We start from the raw sequence: 17,176 nt of genomic DNA, 5'->3' as shown, positions 1-17,176 counted from the left end.
GAGTTGACAAGTCGTAATTACGACGTCAGGTGCGTTCAAGTCAGTTTAGTCGGCACAAGATGGTGGTGTACCTTCTTTTAATAAATTACAAGAAAATACAACAGGGTCTGTTAACTCTGCTTATAGAAAATGAAGAGCAAAGAATTCGCATCAGGTGTGTTTTGCGTTTTTAATATTTGTAAAAAGTAATTTATGAAGCCACTTTAATGTGTATCGCATAAAAACTTTATTAATTGTTATATTACAATCCTGCCACATTCAAAAAGCTTATTTTTTGTAAATAAAAAGCCTGACAATGTCACTGCTTAATACCTATAACTATTGTGATTTATGTTTTACTTTGGCAATCCCTCTGTCTCCCTCTGTCAGACATGCAGTTCTACAGTACACTCTTAAAAATAAAGGTGCTTCACGATGCCATAGAAGAACCTTTTTGTTTATATGGTTGCATAAAGAACCTTTAACATCTGAAGAACCTTTCTGTTTCACAAAAGGTTCTTTGTGGCGAAAGAAGGTTCTTCAGATTATAAAAAGGTAAGAAAGAGATGGTTCTTTAAAGAACCTTTGACTGAATGGTTCTTTGTGGAACCAAAAATGGTTCTTCTATGGCATCGCTTGAAGAACCTTTTGAAGCACCTTTATTTTTAAGAACCGTCAACTACAGACGTTGCATCCATCGATTCCGCCATGTTTCTCATTGACATGCCCCCAACTCTGAAACTCGGGGCTTAAAGAAAATTTCGAATTTCCCACTCGTAATAACGACTTTGTGGTGGCGTTCATGTGCGTTCAACTCGTAAATACTATCTATCCGACATGACTTGAACGCACCACTAGTCTCGCCTTGCCTGTTTTCCTGTGTTCAAATTCTTGTCTGTGTTTTCGGATTACCCTTTTTGTCTTGCTGTTTCGGACTCTGTTTGCCCCTGCCTGGATTATTGCTATGTACCTGGATTATCTCTCTTTGCCTTGCCCTGTTGGATATTGTTCACCGTCGATCGACCCATGCCTGTTTACTGGACTGCTCTTGTGTTTTGCCCGTACCATACCTGTTCGCTGGTGTTTCGACCCTGCCTGTGTTTGACCACGTCTTTTAATAAAAGCTTTGCAGATGGATCCTCACGTCTCGTTCACCCTGTAACAGTGTGTGTGTGTGTGTCCAGATTTGGCTATACTGAGAAAACGTCCTCACAGAATGAAACGGGTCAAAAACTGACTGATGAGGACATTTTAAAGGGGTCATATGAATGGCATCGCTTGAAGAACCTTTTGAAGCACCTTTATTTTTAAGAGTGTACTTGTCACTGACAACCCACTAAACTATCAATTTTTTAAAAAATTGACCGTCAACTACAGACGTTGCATCCATCGATTCCGCCATGTTTCTCATTGACATGCCCCCAACTCTGAAACTCGGGGCTTAAAGAAAATTTCGAATTTCCCACTCGTAATAACGACTTTGTGGTGGAAATGTAACGCCCCTTACCATAATCGCGAGCTTCATCTTTCAAAATAAATGTAAAGACAGAGCCCGAAAGAGGAACAAAGTCGCGTGACAGACACAGTGATGAAGCTGGTATGTGTTTGCAGTACACAAGCCACGGTTAAGACAGCTGACAGCTCTCTCTGTGGCATTGACCTTTGTGGCTCCAGCACAAAGAAGATTTTCTTTCAAATAAGCTAATTGAGTTTGCTATCAGTTAGGACAGTCACAAGACAATCAACCCGTCATCCATCTCCCCTCTGTGTTCTTGAATGAACTCGAGTCATTTTGTGATCTGATCGTAATGGAGTGGAAATACCCGACACTTGTGTGATTGTTCTTGGGAAGTGAAGAGCATGAGGCACTTTCCATGGATACGGCAAAAAAGGCGTGAAACTTAATTTTGAAATTTAAAAGTCATTTTTTCCCTTTTTAAACGGTCAAAGAAGGTGCTTAACCTACAGAAAATGTTGGTTTGAAAATGTGGAAAATAACATTGAGATTTTTTACTGTTTATATACCATGATGTACAGAAGAATCAATGCTCTTGGGTGTAACAATTTGAATTGCTGTCAATGTAATAATAATATTTGGTAAATAAAAGTAGTTAAACATAAAATAGTTTTAGTGTAATGAATTAAATATTATTTCAACAGATTAAGTCAAAATTATTACGCTGTTGGGTGATTTTAATAGTTGGATAGTGCAAAAAAAGTTATTTTTTAAAAGGTAATCTAATATATTATAATAGAAAAAAAGTATTGGATTTGTGCCTCTAACTTAAATACTAAATTCTAAAATAAATAAATAAATAAATAAATAACGGGACAACAACAAAAAATAGCCCTGAAAAGGGGAAATATACAAAGAATATAGAAATTGTGAAACATAGAGGATATGATCATTTAAAAATGCAGGTCTCTGCACTGAAATTTTCCACAGAATCATCGGCCCCTAAAACACATCTGGCTGTTTGTCCTGGAAAAAAACAAAGTGCTCTCCCATGTGCCAGATGTATTGGCAGGGTAAAGGTTTAAATCTCTTGCCTTACATTGAGAGTGTTCTTAGTACTTGTTTAACTTTTTGATATTTCTCACTGCCTCTTCTTTAAACCTCAGTCATTTCTTCACCATGACCGTTTCGACAGCAAAGATGATACTGATGGTGCCTATGGTGGTCATGGCGTTTTTGTCTCCATGCCTTGGGATGAGCAATGAACTGGATTATGGGAACTGGAACTACAGAGAAGGAGGTAAAGCAAATAAATAATATATAATAACCTGCTAGATTGTGTGTGTGTGTGTGTGTGTGTGTGACTGCATTCTTATTGCTAGATGAAAGTAATATCAATTTAGTCTAATATTTCATAAATAAACATGCAAGTGGTGCTAGGTGAGCATAATTATATTAATAGCAGCCATTTAATTTGAGTAAATCTGATGAAATTTGAATTGATTCTGTGCATGCCTAGTACTTTGCTTGTTGAAAAAGTTGCATGTCAATTCAAGTCACATTTATTTCTATAGCGCTTTATACAATACAGATAATTTCAAAGCAGATTCACAGTAATAAACAAACAAACAAACAAACAAACAAAAACGTATTAATCTGGCAAAGTTCTTCAGTTATGAAATGAATAGAATTTCAGCTGTAAAGCTGCCCTATAAAACAATACTGTCATTATTCAGACCAATTTAGTTCAATGTTTATTCAGTTTAGTTTAGTAACAGTGCAAATGTTGCAAAGTTTATTAGTTATGAAGCCGATTCGATTCAACTGTATAAAGCAGCTCTAAAGAAGATAATAGTGTCATTTATTCAGCTCAGTTCTATTCAATATTGATTCAGTTCAGTTCAGAAACAGTGAATCAAATTATGAAACTAGCTCAAATCAACTATAAAGCAGCTCTACAGAAGGCAATAGTATCGTTACACCTTGAGTCAGTTCAGTGTTTATTCAGTCAGTTCAACAGTATCAATGGTGCAGAGTTCATCAATATGAAATAAATTTAAATCAGCTATAAAGCAACTCTACAGAAGACAATTATCATCATCCAGATCCAATTTAGTTCAAGTTTTGTTCTCATCTGATCTCATCTCAGTGCGGTCACTTCATAATATTGCCCAATATTATGTCTTTTAAACCTCATTCCTAAATGCGTCCATCCCAAAAACAGCTTCAGTCGTTGGTGTGTTGGCCTATATGTGAAAATGTGAGTCAGTCTGGATTGGCTCAACTGCAACACATTCATTCAGATGTACAGTTTCATGGAGCTAATATTAAAATACAAATCACATTGACCAATGTACACCAACTAACTCACCCTTACCTGTCAACCTAGCTAAAACACAAATAGACATCTCCTAATTCCACCCTTTAAAGTTAAAGCCCTGTAGTCCGGTGAAAGAAACCTGATTAAAACCATTCTGAAGTATCAGACAGCCTCTTGTCATGTGGTTGCCTGCCTTATTAGAAACTAACCTCATTGTCTTTGCCCTCACGCCAGCGGAGAATGTGAACGTGGCTAACATACGCAGTGTGACTCGAGTGTTGGACGCCTGGGGCAAACGCATATTCAAAGATATCAAGACTCTGTTACATTCACAACCCAATGCCCTTCTGCCAGACTACTCCAGGTAACACACAGTATTTCCTAATATCTGTACAAATTCATTGAAAAGACTTTTTACTATGTTGTTAAAGTACAAAGCAAAGTAAAGCAATTAGTGTTAACCAACCACCAATATTTTTATAGCATGCATTTTCGTACAACACTTCGTGTATGTTAAACCAGCTATATCTCTCTTTGCTATGTTCACTAAAGCTTTCTTGGCTTGCAAAAAAACGTTTTTTTTGCACATGAAAGCTGGTTGTTGGACTGTTTTATATAAACTAGAAAAACGCACCGTCCTTTGGGGGTTTGTTATCCTGAAGTAGGCAGTTTAACAGACTTACACTCTAGCCCTAAGGAGTTTTCATGAAGCTGCTTCTAAGCTACAAGCATTGAAACAGCACTTCAAATCCCAGAAAAGGTTTCGTCAGTATCTATATCTGTTTAAAAATTATATTAGATCAAATTACATTTATGTAATGCATAAATACAGAGGTTATCCCTTACGCAAAGAAAATATATTTCCTTATGATCAATATATTAAATTATTTAAAGTGTATTAACAACCATACAGAATAAGGTAACACTTTAGAATAGGGAAAACGGTTGCTTATTAGCATGCATATTACTAGCATATTGGCTGTTTATTAGTACTTATTAGGCACATATTACTGTGTTATTCTGTATGACCATGTTCTAGATCCCTTAACCCAATACCTAAAATTAACAACTACCTTACTAACTATTAATAAGCAGCAAATTAGGAGTTTACTGAGGGAAAACTCTTAGTTAATAGCGAATATGTGTTCCCTATTCTAAAGTGTTACCGGGAAAACATATTCACTATTAACTAAGAGTTTCCCCTCAGTAAACAGTTTAGGTATTGGGTCAGGTTAAGGCATCTAGGTCATACAAAAAAAAAGGCATTAATGTGCTTCTAAGTACTAATAAACAGCCAATATGCTAGTAATATGCGTGCTAATAAGCAACTAGTTAATAGTGAGAATTGGACCTTAAAATAAAGCGTTACACAGAATAATATGTACTATACTGAATAATACATAAGGAATTGCTGTGTTTCATACAGAATATTGAAAATATTTGGCAATATATTTACTTATATATCATAATGTATGTAATTTTACATTCATTAATACACTTCATAATATATAAATATGCATGCAATAAATGTACTTTGTGCTGTAACGAATCAGCTCATGAGGAAATATGAATAATTAATCATAACTAGTTATAATTAATTATGAATATTTAGATCCGCTGTAGATATTTACTTGACCTCTCAGGGTCAACTGTCTTGTCAATTCTAAGAACGTTAATTTCCTGGTTAAGGGAAATAACTTTCTTACTGTACAATTCTACAAAAGCTTGTAGCATAAATCTGCATGATTAAGTGACTCCAGTTATGAGGGACCATGTCAAGCTTGTCTTGAGTGTTGTTCAGCTGCTGGATCAGAGTCTTTTGAAGTCTATCAATTTCCTCCTGTAACTCCATTCTGCTGGGGTCCTTGTGGGATATAGTGCATATATTTGAACATATATGTACTAAACATATATTGTCCAAAAACTTTAATATCTGTTTTCAGTAAACACTTTTTTCTTATATACCACTACGAATATTTTCATACATGAAATGTGTATGCAAACAATAAAGTGAGATAAAAGTTTATGAATACGTGTTCAGCCTGTAAATCCATGCATTAACTCATGAAAATGAAATTAATTAATTGAGGCTTTCAACAAAGCTATTACATGTAAAAAAAAAAATGTAGAGTAGTAATCTTCATTGCTATATATTTTTATTTGTAGCAAACATACTTGGTCCATGCACATATTGCAATATATTAAAAACAAGCATTATTTTCTCATACAGGTGCATCTCAATAAATTAGAATGTCGTGGAAAAGTTCATTTATTTCAGTAATTCAACTCAAATTGTGAAACTCGTGTATTAAATAAATTCAATGCACACAGACTGAAGTGCCACTGTCAAAGAAACCTGGGCTTCCATACCACCTCAGCAGTGCCACAAACTGATCCCCTCCATGCCACGCCGAATTGAGGCGGTAATTAAAGCAAAAGGAGCCCCTACCACTTATTGAGTACATGTACAGTAAATGAACATACTTTCCAGAAGGCCAACAATTCACTAGAAATGTTTTTTTTATTGGTCTTATGGAGTATTCTAATTTGTTGAGATAGTGAGTTGGTGGGTTTTTGTTAAATGTGAGCCAAAATCATCACAATTAAAAGAACCAAAGACTTAAACTACTTCAGTCTGTGTGCACTGAATTTATTTAATACACGTGTTTCACAATTTGAGTTGAATTACTGAAATAAATGAACTTTTCCACGACATTCTAATTTATTGAGATGCACCTGTATATAGTTTGCATTATATTCTCCAGTAGGCTATATATTTTTGTTTCGTAAGGCATCCCAATTACGTGTATTGTAATACTGTAATACTGTAATGAACATCTAACGAGTTTACATAGAAAAATAAGTAAAAAGCATAGAGCAACTAACAACGCCAGAAGAAAGAAATTTGCAGCAGTCTAGCCTTGAAAATGTTAGAGACCAGATTAGCTACAGAGAAGAGTAAATTGTGGAGAAAAGGCTATATTTTTCTTGTTATTATTCGTGAAGCGGGAGGATCGGACAGTTGTCATAATGTGGTGTACAAAGGACCCGTCATCCTATGGCATAGAGCGTTTTAACACAACTGGAGGCAATGGCGGTGTGACCTTTTGAGTATTTGTGAGGCAGGTCTTGGCTAGGAGGACCAGAAGCTCAGCCTTGTCATATTAAACTACGTCCTGTTAATGTATGTTTTTTGACTTTCTGACCTCACATTTTAGCACACTAAAACAAATGTGAAATTTCCTTATTCACATTAATAATGCATAATTAATACAAAGTTTCTGATATTAGCAGTGTCTCTTTTAGAGGTCTGACTTGGTACATTGATTTTTTTGCAGTGTTGACTGTGCAAAGTGTGTGCCAATCCCTAACAAAAGAAACACTCTTTTTCTCTCTCGTAGGCCTACAGATGTTTCCGCACATACGTACAAACATAGAAACCTCTTCTATCTCACCCCATTTCACACTCTCTTCTTCCTCACAGGGTTCGTCCTCTCTCTGAGTCCTTAAACGATCTCTTCAGAGAAGTCTCCCACTTACAGAGGCGCATCACAGATCTTAACAATCGCCTAGCAACCCTGGAACCCTTCCTCCGTCATCATGGTTACCGTGAGGAGGGGGAGGAAGGAGGGGATGGCAAAGAACTGGCTCCTCAGAGTGTGGGACCGAGTCAAGCAAAGTATCCACGGCGGTACGTGGTTCGAGTGGTCCGTCCTGTGAACAGGGTGGTGAGAACCAGACAAGTAAAAGTGTTCAAAAATGAAAATGGAAGGGTTAAAGCGAGCGAGAGTGAGAGGTAGAGGGACAGATGAAACATTTGCAGATATTATAATCAAATACGTTAATGTTATTCAGGAAACATCCTTTATATTATGGATAAAATGTAATTCACATATTAGAAATGTTAGTATACTATACTTTTGTCTGTACTCCTTCACGTTTGGGTCTCAAAGGTGCGATTAAAGTTCTCTGGCAGAAAAGCGAATGCTGGGAATGTTGATTGTGGAAAACTTTCCCAGCAGGATAATACCAAATGAGATTTAAAAAAAAAAAAAAAACAGACACTCCAGCTCTTTTCAAACAAGGATAAAGTCATATACAATCAGTTATTATTTTCTGTGGAGAATCTTCAGTTGAATCATTTTGTATCCAGAGATGTGTGTGACAGGAAGAAAATCAGGTGAATAAATGTTAATACTTTAAAATATAATTCTGTCAATGTTTTTATTTTTTTACTCATTTTTTAAATTGTGCTCTTATATTGAACTCAATGCAGGGGTTGGCTGACACAGTATAAATTCTTTGTTGAATATCTCTGATGGAACATATTAAGATAACCTAATTACAAATGAAATCCTTAGTTCTGGGTAAACAAAACCAGACACGCTACTTAATTTTGTTAATTATGTTAAATTATGTTATGCAATTTGGGTTTGGTTGGCACAGTGCTCAATGGGAAAGTAATATACAGAAAAAATATAAAATATTAAAACTACTTTATGATTAGTATGATTCATTTTTGGTAAATGATTGATTTTACAAATTTAGTTTTACAATGTTTTATCATTTCTTATATCACTTAAATAAGATTTTTATTTTTTACTTCTCTGGTGGCCTTTTAATAATAGGCACTGTATTACATGTGTGCCTGTATGTATGTAGAGGCAAGCGTGTGGTTATGTTCTGTATAATTAAATTGTCATTATACACTCTATGTGCGGCAACCATCTCCATTCACATGCTTTTCATAAATGATGTCAGCCGGGTGGCATAATTTCTCTCAGGCTTCCAAATCTTATATTAAAACATGGTTCCCATCTCTGTGTATATACAGTGGGTACGGAAAGTATTCAGACCCCCTTAACTTTTTTAATAAATTTGCAAAAATGTCAACAATTCTGTGTTTTTCTGTCAATATGGGGTGCTGTGTGTACATTAATGAGGAAAAAAAATTAACTTAAATGATTTTAGCAAATGGCTGCAATATAACAAAGAGTGAAAAATTTAAGGGGGTCTGAATACTTTCCGTACCCACTGTATGAGAGCAGCGTCCTATTATATACCACACATTAACTCCTGCATACAAAAAAAAGCATAATTACTAAATATCACTCACATATGCACTTTCACACTCTCTAATAGAGAGCAGCAGTATGCAGCTCACTAATGACATCCATTTCCCCAAATAATACTGAACACTAAATATGAACATCTGCACTGAGGAACACAATCGCTTATAATGTAACTCAATGCATGCTATCTAGAACAGATTATGGACTTTTTTGTGCTCTTATGTAACAGTCAGAATCATAGTGGTGTAATCTTAACAGCTGAAAATACAAACCATCGTACAACTATTCCTTCAGATGTGATCAAGATGAATCTGGGGTGTTATGTAACTCCGGCCACATGGTGGCAGTGTTGTGTCGGTTAGTTCACCGCTCGCTACTTTGACAAGAGTGAGTGCTTGAAATCTGTGGGCCACTGTTTTTGGTCAACACAGGACTTGAGACGTTTACCAATATCGCTTAATACTTAAAGTGGGCATATTTTCTGGTGAGGACATGTGACAGAATATTGGTACGTATGAACATAAATACGTCTAGCAACTCACGTAAACGAGCGTCTGTTATCTGTCTTTCTTTAAATGAAAGTGAAGGCTGCGACTCGTCGTCTCTTACTAATTACGTTCCTTAATCTTTCCATTCACGACTCCCTCTATCTGTGTACCTGTCAATCCTTCCTTCTACTTCCCTGCTTGCGTTTAGCTCTTCGTCTTTTTTCTCCCTGTCTCCATGGACACGTGTGGGGGTGTTGCATATCATCTGTACTTGCTGCTTCTGTGTATGTTGTAGCACCAAACCAAGACACAGTATACTACACAAATCTTTCTTTTTCTCTCTCCATCTTCCTCCCTCCGTGTCTCTCTCTCTCTCTGTTTCTTTCTTTCTCTAAAGGTCCAGTTGCTAGGTAACAGTTAATTGTCAAGAAATAGTTACATGTGTTGCAATGTATTCTGTGATTGGCTGCTTGAAGGAAGCATGTGAGAGAAAGAGAGAGAGAGAAAGGGGAATGAAAAAGAGAGGGGGAGTGAGACAGGAATAGAAAGAGTAGGTTTGTGAAATATTGAATTGCAAATGGTTTTAAAATAAACAGCTATTACTTTAAAAATTAAAAACAGCACTTTCATAGGGGAATCAATAATCAGAATATGTTTGACATGAATCGATAGATACAGAAAAGAGAGATAAATTCAGTGACATCAGTATTTGCTTACAGTTTGTTCATGATGCAGTGAACCAGACGTATCCAGGGCAACACCACCGGCTAATAAGCTCTCATTCACGTTTCATGTACGTACGTTATGTCACGAAGCAAACCTAAGCTTGTGTTGAACAGTCAGTGTAATATCAAATCTGCGCAATGGGGCACATACACAAGAAACACATTTCACATAATAACAACTGAAAACCAAGTGAGATTCATACATATATGGCAAAGGAGTGTCACCATTTCCTCTCAGATTCTCGCTGGAGATGTATGGAAAAACACAGAAGGACTATGAGGCTTGAGATATCTCCCTTTTATTTTGTTTTTAGTCAACACTGTTTTGTACAAAGAGACAGAAGAATATATCTTAGCACTTATTTTCACACTGTGTCTGTATTCTCAATAGCGTAAGTATTGTGAAATGTCTCATTAAATTATTGTAGTCTTAACACGTAATCTCTCTATACAAAAACAAAAAAAAAAGAAACCATTTTTGTCATATTTACAGAATCTGTACAGTTCTGATCCATAAGTAACATTTAAAATAAGTGATTAAAATACAAGAAAGACAGAATTGAAGACAACAAAGGTGTAATTTTTGTCTTAAATTCTGATTCTCGGATGCTATTAGAATGGCACTGTGCTCCTGGTCCAGTGGTCTAATAACTTTTCCCTATGTGGCTATAAAAAATCTTCCAGACAAAAATGTATCTCAAATTTCATTATTTTAAATATTTTTCTCCATATATTAAAAGGCTATGGAAAGGGGACATAATTATTTACAGCAGACATAATAGATAACCATTGCACTGTGCTCTCTGTTCCTTTTCATACACACACACATACACACGTGCACAGACAGATGTGCACACACAGACACCTGCGCGCACACGTCCACTCGCATACAGAGGTAATCAAGCATATGATTTCAGATACACCTACAATCATATGTGACACCTTACTGGGGAGGGCATTAAAATGACAAACTACTGCAGTCTTATCCTACCAGTCATCAAGAAAAAGATTAGTTCAAATGATAATGAATGAGAAGGGAAATAAAACAAATAACACAAAACACTGGCTACTATCCTTCCTGTCCTTTCCGCCCACCTCCCTTGTATCTTCTGCTGAAAATGTCGTCTCACATTAAACCTGTGTTTATCAAATGATATTAGTGTGCTTTTACAACAAGGCCACATCTTTAAAGTGTGAGTTAAAATGAAAGATAAAACTGGAAAGCCTTTCAGGAAGAGCAAAGTCATCTGTCCCTGACACTCACACACCCAATCAAACAATACTACTTATACATAGTACTATTACTAAAAACTATAAGCTCGACTCTCCGATAGAAACACAGAGACTGACAGGAAATGCAGTGGTCTAAGTCTGTTATCACATCTATAGCTCTTAAAGAAATGCCACACTGTTATGAGATATCTTATGAGATATCTTTAAAGGATTTACTAAATAAAACTAAAATGAGAAAAGTTGACCAAGCATAAAAAATCTTAAGGGTACTTTAAAAACATGGTTCCATGCAAAGAAAGGTTTTGTGAGAGCAAGTGAAAAAATCTTGTGACAAAGACACAATTAGCCTTACATGGACAAAAGAATGGTCTTTAAAAATTATGCTTAACTAGTGGCAGTATTCCTAATGAAATCACCCAAATTTGGGATTGCCTGTTAATTTCCCTAACGAGTTATTATTCTTTACATATCCATTTTCAAAGATCTTATCAGTTCATTTAAACTCACCACATCTGTTGTACAACCCGAACCTGTATGATGTGCAATTTATCAACATATTGCACCCACAAAGAGCAGGCACGATATCTAAATAGACATAAATGAAACACTAAAGAAATGGCAATAAATAAGTAAAAGACATGCATGCTCGTCTTAAACACAAACTCTCAACTGAGACAAAAAAGAATGTGGCAAAAAGTTGAGATAAAAATTCACAAATCGATAGCTATACATCAATTATAAACCAAATATTATAAATATTGTGCTTAAAGTGGAGATCTGTTTGGCTAACAGTTCATTCACAAAGAAAATGTATGAACAAAATCTGCAGTAAACACAACAAACTTCAAGTAAAGGATTTTATCTAAGCTGAGGGCCAACAATTCAACAAAAGACCATGTCTTCAGACTGCCCTGCCATGAATTCAGTCCTGGTTTAAAAAACAATTAAAAAATAAAATGTAAAAAGAGAGAGAGAGAGAGTCCTAAATACTTACAACAAACCTCACATGGCTCTCGTTTATCCAATTAAATGAGTTCAGTGGTTTATTGATTTAGGTAATTAGGCAATTTAGTTAAATGATATGTTTCTTTTTGACTGTGCCCATCTAAAATTCCTGAGAAATACCTCTACTTCATATAAGTGGGTATTAAAACTGCAAATTACCATCAAATGGATATGGGAAATAATTGGAGTCATTCCCATCATTATCATGTTTTATGTTGTTAAAAAAAGCACTCTGACTGGCATAAACTGATGTATCTAGAAAGGTTCACTTCTGCTGTAAAGGTGCAGTAAAGGTTCGTATTAGTCTGAAAAACAATAGGGAGGATATAGAAAAAATTCTTAGTGTTTATCCATACCATTGATTTTTATCTGATAAATGTTGCAGCACAGTTGGATTGTTAACCTTAACTGTAATTCTTAAAATATCATCTAACCAATATGGTAAAACATAAATCCATAGAGTTACATCCTTTCTGTCTATTTACTGTACAGAGTGGAAAAAAAAGAATATTTACATGACAAAATGCAAGTATTTGCTGAGAATCTTGCAAAACCCTACATACTGTGCACTGGCGTCTCCCTAAGGAAAGTCAAGATAAGCATATCCAGTACTAAATGCATTCTAAGAAGAAACAAATCCATGACTCCGTTGTTATTTTGCTGCTTGATCAAAGACTTCCTCAAAAATGGGGGAAGGTGGAGAAAAAAAATAATTAATCGATATTTGTTTCAATATTATAGATAACACCATACAAATGTAACACCCCATGTCTCAACTCTCAGGAAGGATACTGTGCACTGTACAATGTTGTGCAAACCTCAAATATCCTACGTTCCTAGAAGCTCTTAGAATGATAATTTATCTGGTTCTCTTAAGAACCTAGTTCTAAAGATTAATACTATGAACACATTCAGCCTACTTTACGTCTCCTCATTATTCCATATCAGTGCTTATAATGTTAAAAGGAAGTTTCTAGAATAATATGAATCAGCCAATGATAAGTCTGTGTGCAGTGACCAGAAAGTTACCATGGCAATATGACCTGTAAATCAGGTGTTCTGTAAGTCTTGGTAAGGCACATAACGTGCTGTGTATTAAACCAATGTTGTTCTAACAAACGGAACACTATAAAATAAAGTGATAAGAATACATTTCCTTCACAATGATATCTCAAGTACAGCTGAAGTACTTTGCAAATCATGCCTTGCACACACATTTTACAGCACTCCATACTGGTAAAATAAACTTGAATAACCAATAATAAAGAAACTTTATGGAATCCAAGTTTGTCTACAACTCAATTAACAATCAAATAAGCTCGGTTGACAAATCAAAAAAGCCTCCCGCAAAGTGGTTTGTTAACTAAGAACTGAAACTACAGTACAAATATATAACAGCATAAAACATCCAGAAACCAAGCCCAAATTAAACATCATAAACATTGTAATAATATATAATAATATTATTATAAAGAACATTATCAATACAATTATTGTAAGTTTTACCCTGTTGCTTAAAAAGAGTAACTGATTTCCATCCACAATTGTACAAAGGATTGTACATGGTTGTCTCCATCTGGATTGGCTGCAATTTTGATGTTCGGAGCAGGAAAATAGTGGGATATACAAAAAACATGAGAATAAAAGAGAGGAATAAACAGGTTTTTCCCCCTAATCTCAACTTTTCGACAGTGGGCAGGTCCCCTCGCTCTATTTACATACGTATGCTTGGCAGCGCATGATCCGCATAACTTAATGAAAGCATGAGTCAGTTCCTCACATACGGTTTCCTCTTCTTTTTGTGAGCATGAAGGAACTAATTACACACTGCCTTTTCATCAGTTTTCTCTCAATCATCATTCCGCATGTCCGTTGGCTTCTTTTCTGCATTTCTATCTGTTTCTGACTCCCCTCTTCAGACATCAGACTCTATACTGGAAAGCTTCTCGTAAACATGTCCGTTGCTCGAGCCATTAAACGGTCTCTGTCCTTGACCCATTCCTAACCCATCCCTTGCTGACAGCAGCTTGTTGTTGCTAGGTCCTCCACCGTGGTGGTTGCCAAGAGGCCCGCCCAGACATAGCTCCTTGGGGAACCGAGGGGCCACATTGGACAACACCCCAGAAGTTGCGGAGGCAGGCAAATAGGAAGTCACCCCCATGGAGCCCCGGAAGTCAGCCCGACTGTTGTTGAGGAGCTGTTGCTGCTGCTGCTGTTGTGGCATCTGTTGCTGCTGCTGCTGTGCCTGCTGCTTTTTGATGTAGTATGATTTGGCGCCGTGTAATAGACACTGGTCGTCGCCGAAGGTTGGGATGAATGGGTTCTGGTTCACCTTATCTGGGTAGAGAGATTTAGACAAGGAGTAAGTCCCGACCCCTCGGGTACCGCCCACACCTCCTCCCATCATGCCTCTATCCCTGTCCCTCATGTGGGAACCAAACTAGTGCACGCTCCCCCAGCACCACCGCTACTAACTACTCCACCGCAACCGCCTCCACCCAGTCCCACTCCTCCACCCATTACTGGAGCATCACTTAAATCCAAATGCTCCCATGGGGATGCCCCTTCCTTGGCTTGAAACTGGTCCACATAGAAGTCCCTCAAATTCTCTTTGTCTCTGAATAGATAGGAGGTGCTGTTACCACCTCTCAGGCTCTTGCGCTCCACGGGTGGGGTGGCTGAGCGGTGTGCTTGTGTTGCTGGATGATGGTGGTGATGATGGTGATGGATTGTGTGGTGGGGACGTCTCCTGAAGCCAAGCTCAATCTCATCCTGCTCACGGCGAGACTTGGCAGAAGCGGGTCTCTTTTTTAAGCTGTCCCTGTACTGTTTGCGCCGTTTGCCATGCCCTTCAAGGTTCCCATAGGTCACGGTGTGAGTGGAAATATCGGACACGTCGGATCGAATGTTTCCATCGTCCCCTCCTGATCCCACCCCACCTCCCCCGCAGTACCTGTCATGTCCTGCAATAAACCCTGAACTGGATGCCCCACCCTTGAAGGAGAACTTTCCATATAGATCAGGCAGGCCAGACTTGAAGCTTGACTGGGTTGGGTGACCCGCGATTAGGTCAAACTTTTCCCTGTTCCGATGTGTCAGCGACTGCCGTGGCTGGGTGGTGAAGATGGGCGCTACCCCTCCCCCTAAGCTGTCACAATCGTACCCACCCTCCAATGAACTGGCACTTCCTAAGCTATGAGGTCGGTTAGGCAGGGGACCCGACATACCGAGAGCCAGTTCGGATCCCGTGCCCCCATGGTGGTGTAGGTAATGATCCTGGTACAGGTTGCTGTCCTTCAGGTGCAAATTCCCAAAAGTCCTCTCCACTTCGCTTACATAGTCGCTGAACATGTTATCCTCTGGCAGGTATGGTGGAGGCTTGCAGTCTGTGTGGCCTGCTAGGCTGCGCCGGTGTTCACTGATGTCATAAACGGCTGACTCACGATGGCTGTAGTCCAATGCGCTGCGAGGTGAACCATTGACCCCAGGCACAGAGGTCATGTTTTTGGCAGTACGCAACAAACGGAGAATGTTGGAGTGGGTGTTGTTCATGCTCATGTTCATAGTGGCCGATGGTGAGTTAAGGGCTGATTTGTTCTCTTCAATCTGAACACCATGGATGCAACTGTAGATGCCCTGTTGGACAGATAAAATGAGGGAAAGCAAAAACAAAGGAAAGGAGAGGAGAAAGAACAAACAATGTGGAATTAGATTATTGTTTAATGAAAAGTTTAATTAGCAGCAAATATTTTTACAATTCTGATGCTAAGTTCATGTCAAGTCGCAAGGCTTAGCCTTTTAACAAGTCCCTTCAAGTCAAATCACTTAGTTTCTATAGTTTTTAAATTATTTTGTAATTACTGTTCTGACAGTCTTCTATATGCGTTAGATTAGTTTTATAAAGTATGCTAGAGGACAATTCTAAATAAAAAAAAACATTTCTAGGGATTTCATTTTTATCACGTGTAAAAAAAAAAGTTTTTTAATCATTGTCTTTAACCTTTTGACATTATGTGTACAAGAGCAGAGAAAGGAGAGAGGAAAATAGAACAAAATATGTTCAAGAAAGGGAAACGGCAGGGGCGATAGAAGTTCTGATTAATGATGACAGGGTTGCAGTAACTCTGCTTTTGACTGCCTATCAATGTCTTCAATCAATGGGATTAAAATTCAGCTGACACCACTGTGTCTACTCCTCTGTGTCTCTCCTTCATCACTGCCTTGACAAATTAATTACACAATATTCTAATAAACCTCTCCAGCTCATTCACCAGTGATGCAGATTTACTGCATTTATCCATTTATCTGTTTAGTTTTGGTTGTATTTTATCAAACTAATTTCTTAATGGCAAATGTGGTATTGTAAAACTGGCTTGAAGTCAAAATACTTCAATATCTTTTAAACTGCTGGGTGCTTCCATTTATATCCAGACCTATAAATGTTGTGATGCACTATAATGGAATGTCTATTTATTTATTTATTTATAAACCACAAACACCATTTCATAACAAACAATACATGAAAAATATGTAGAACAAATAGAACTCTCTTCAAAACATTTCAAAGGCTAAAGGTTACTCTTCTGGCGGTCCATCCCTCTAGTGAGGCAACATGTCAGAAATGTTTCCTGTCTTGCTCTTAGTCATAGTTTGGTGTCTGTCCACTCTTGTGTATTTTTTCCCTCCTCTCTTTATGTTCCTCTTATCTTCTCTACCTTCTGACTTTTTTTAAGGTTTTTTTCAGGTCATCCTTCCCACTGTGACTCTTATTCTCATTCATCTCCTGACCCTTCAATCTGATTGGGTTGGAACATATTCTCCATTCAGTGTTATCTCATTTCTCTTTCTCTTTCCTTCTTTCTCCTGAGAGGTGCCTTTCTCTCCCATTTTGTATGTTG

The 17,176-nt window shown here is 37.3% G+C and overlaps 1 protein-coding gene across 1 annotated transcript in view; it reads right to left on the bottom strand.

Moving 5' to 3' along the window:
- Positions 1-13,817: 13,817 nt before the first annotated feature.
- The window catches only part of LOC107718709 (glutamate receptor ionotropic, NMDA 2B-like), a 99,856-nt gene continuing 96,497 nt past the window's right edge, over positions 13,818-17,176 (bottom strand). The window contains exons 16-17 of the mRNA XM_016525910.1: positions 15,506-15,914; positions 13,818-14,615 (exon numbers count right to left, since the gene is read on the bottom strand). Of these exons, the coding sequence (XP_016381396.1) occupies positions 14,194-14,615; positions 15,506-15,914 (831 nt within the window). The 3' untranslated portion in view covers positions 13,818-14,193. The remainder of the gene's footprint in view (positions 14,616-15,505; positions 15,915-17,176) is intronic.

This window comes from Sinocyclocheilus rhinocerous, unplaced genomic scaffold (assembly GCF_001515625.1).
Source record: "Sinocyclocheilus rhinocerous isolate Xijiao unplaced genomic scaffold, SAMN03320098_v1.1 scaffold1334, whole genome shotgun sequence".
Classification (NCBI taxonomy): Eukaryota; Metazoa; Chordata; class Actinopteri; order Cypriniformes; family Cyprinidae; genus Sinocyclocheilus; species Sinocyclocheilus rhinocerous.
Note: the sequence above shows the minus strand (reverse complement) of the source record. Positions and strands in the feature narration are given on the sequence as shown.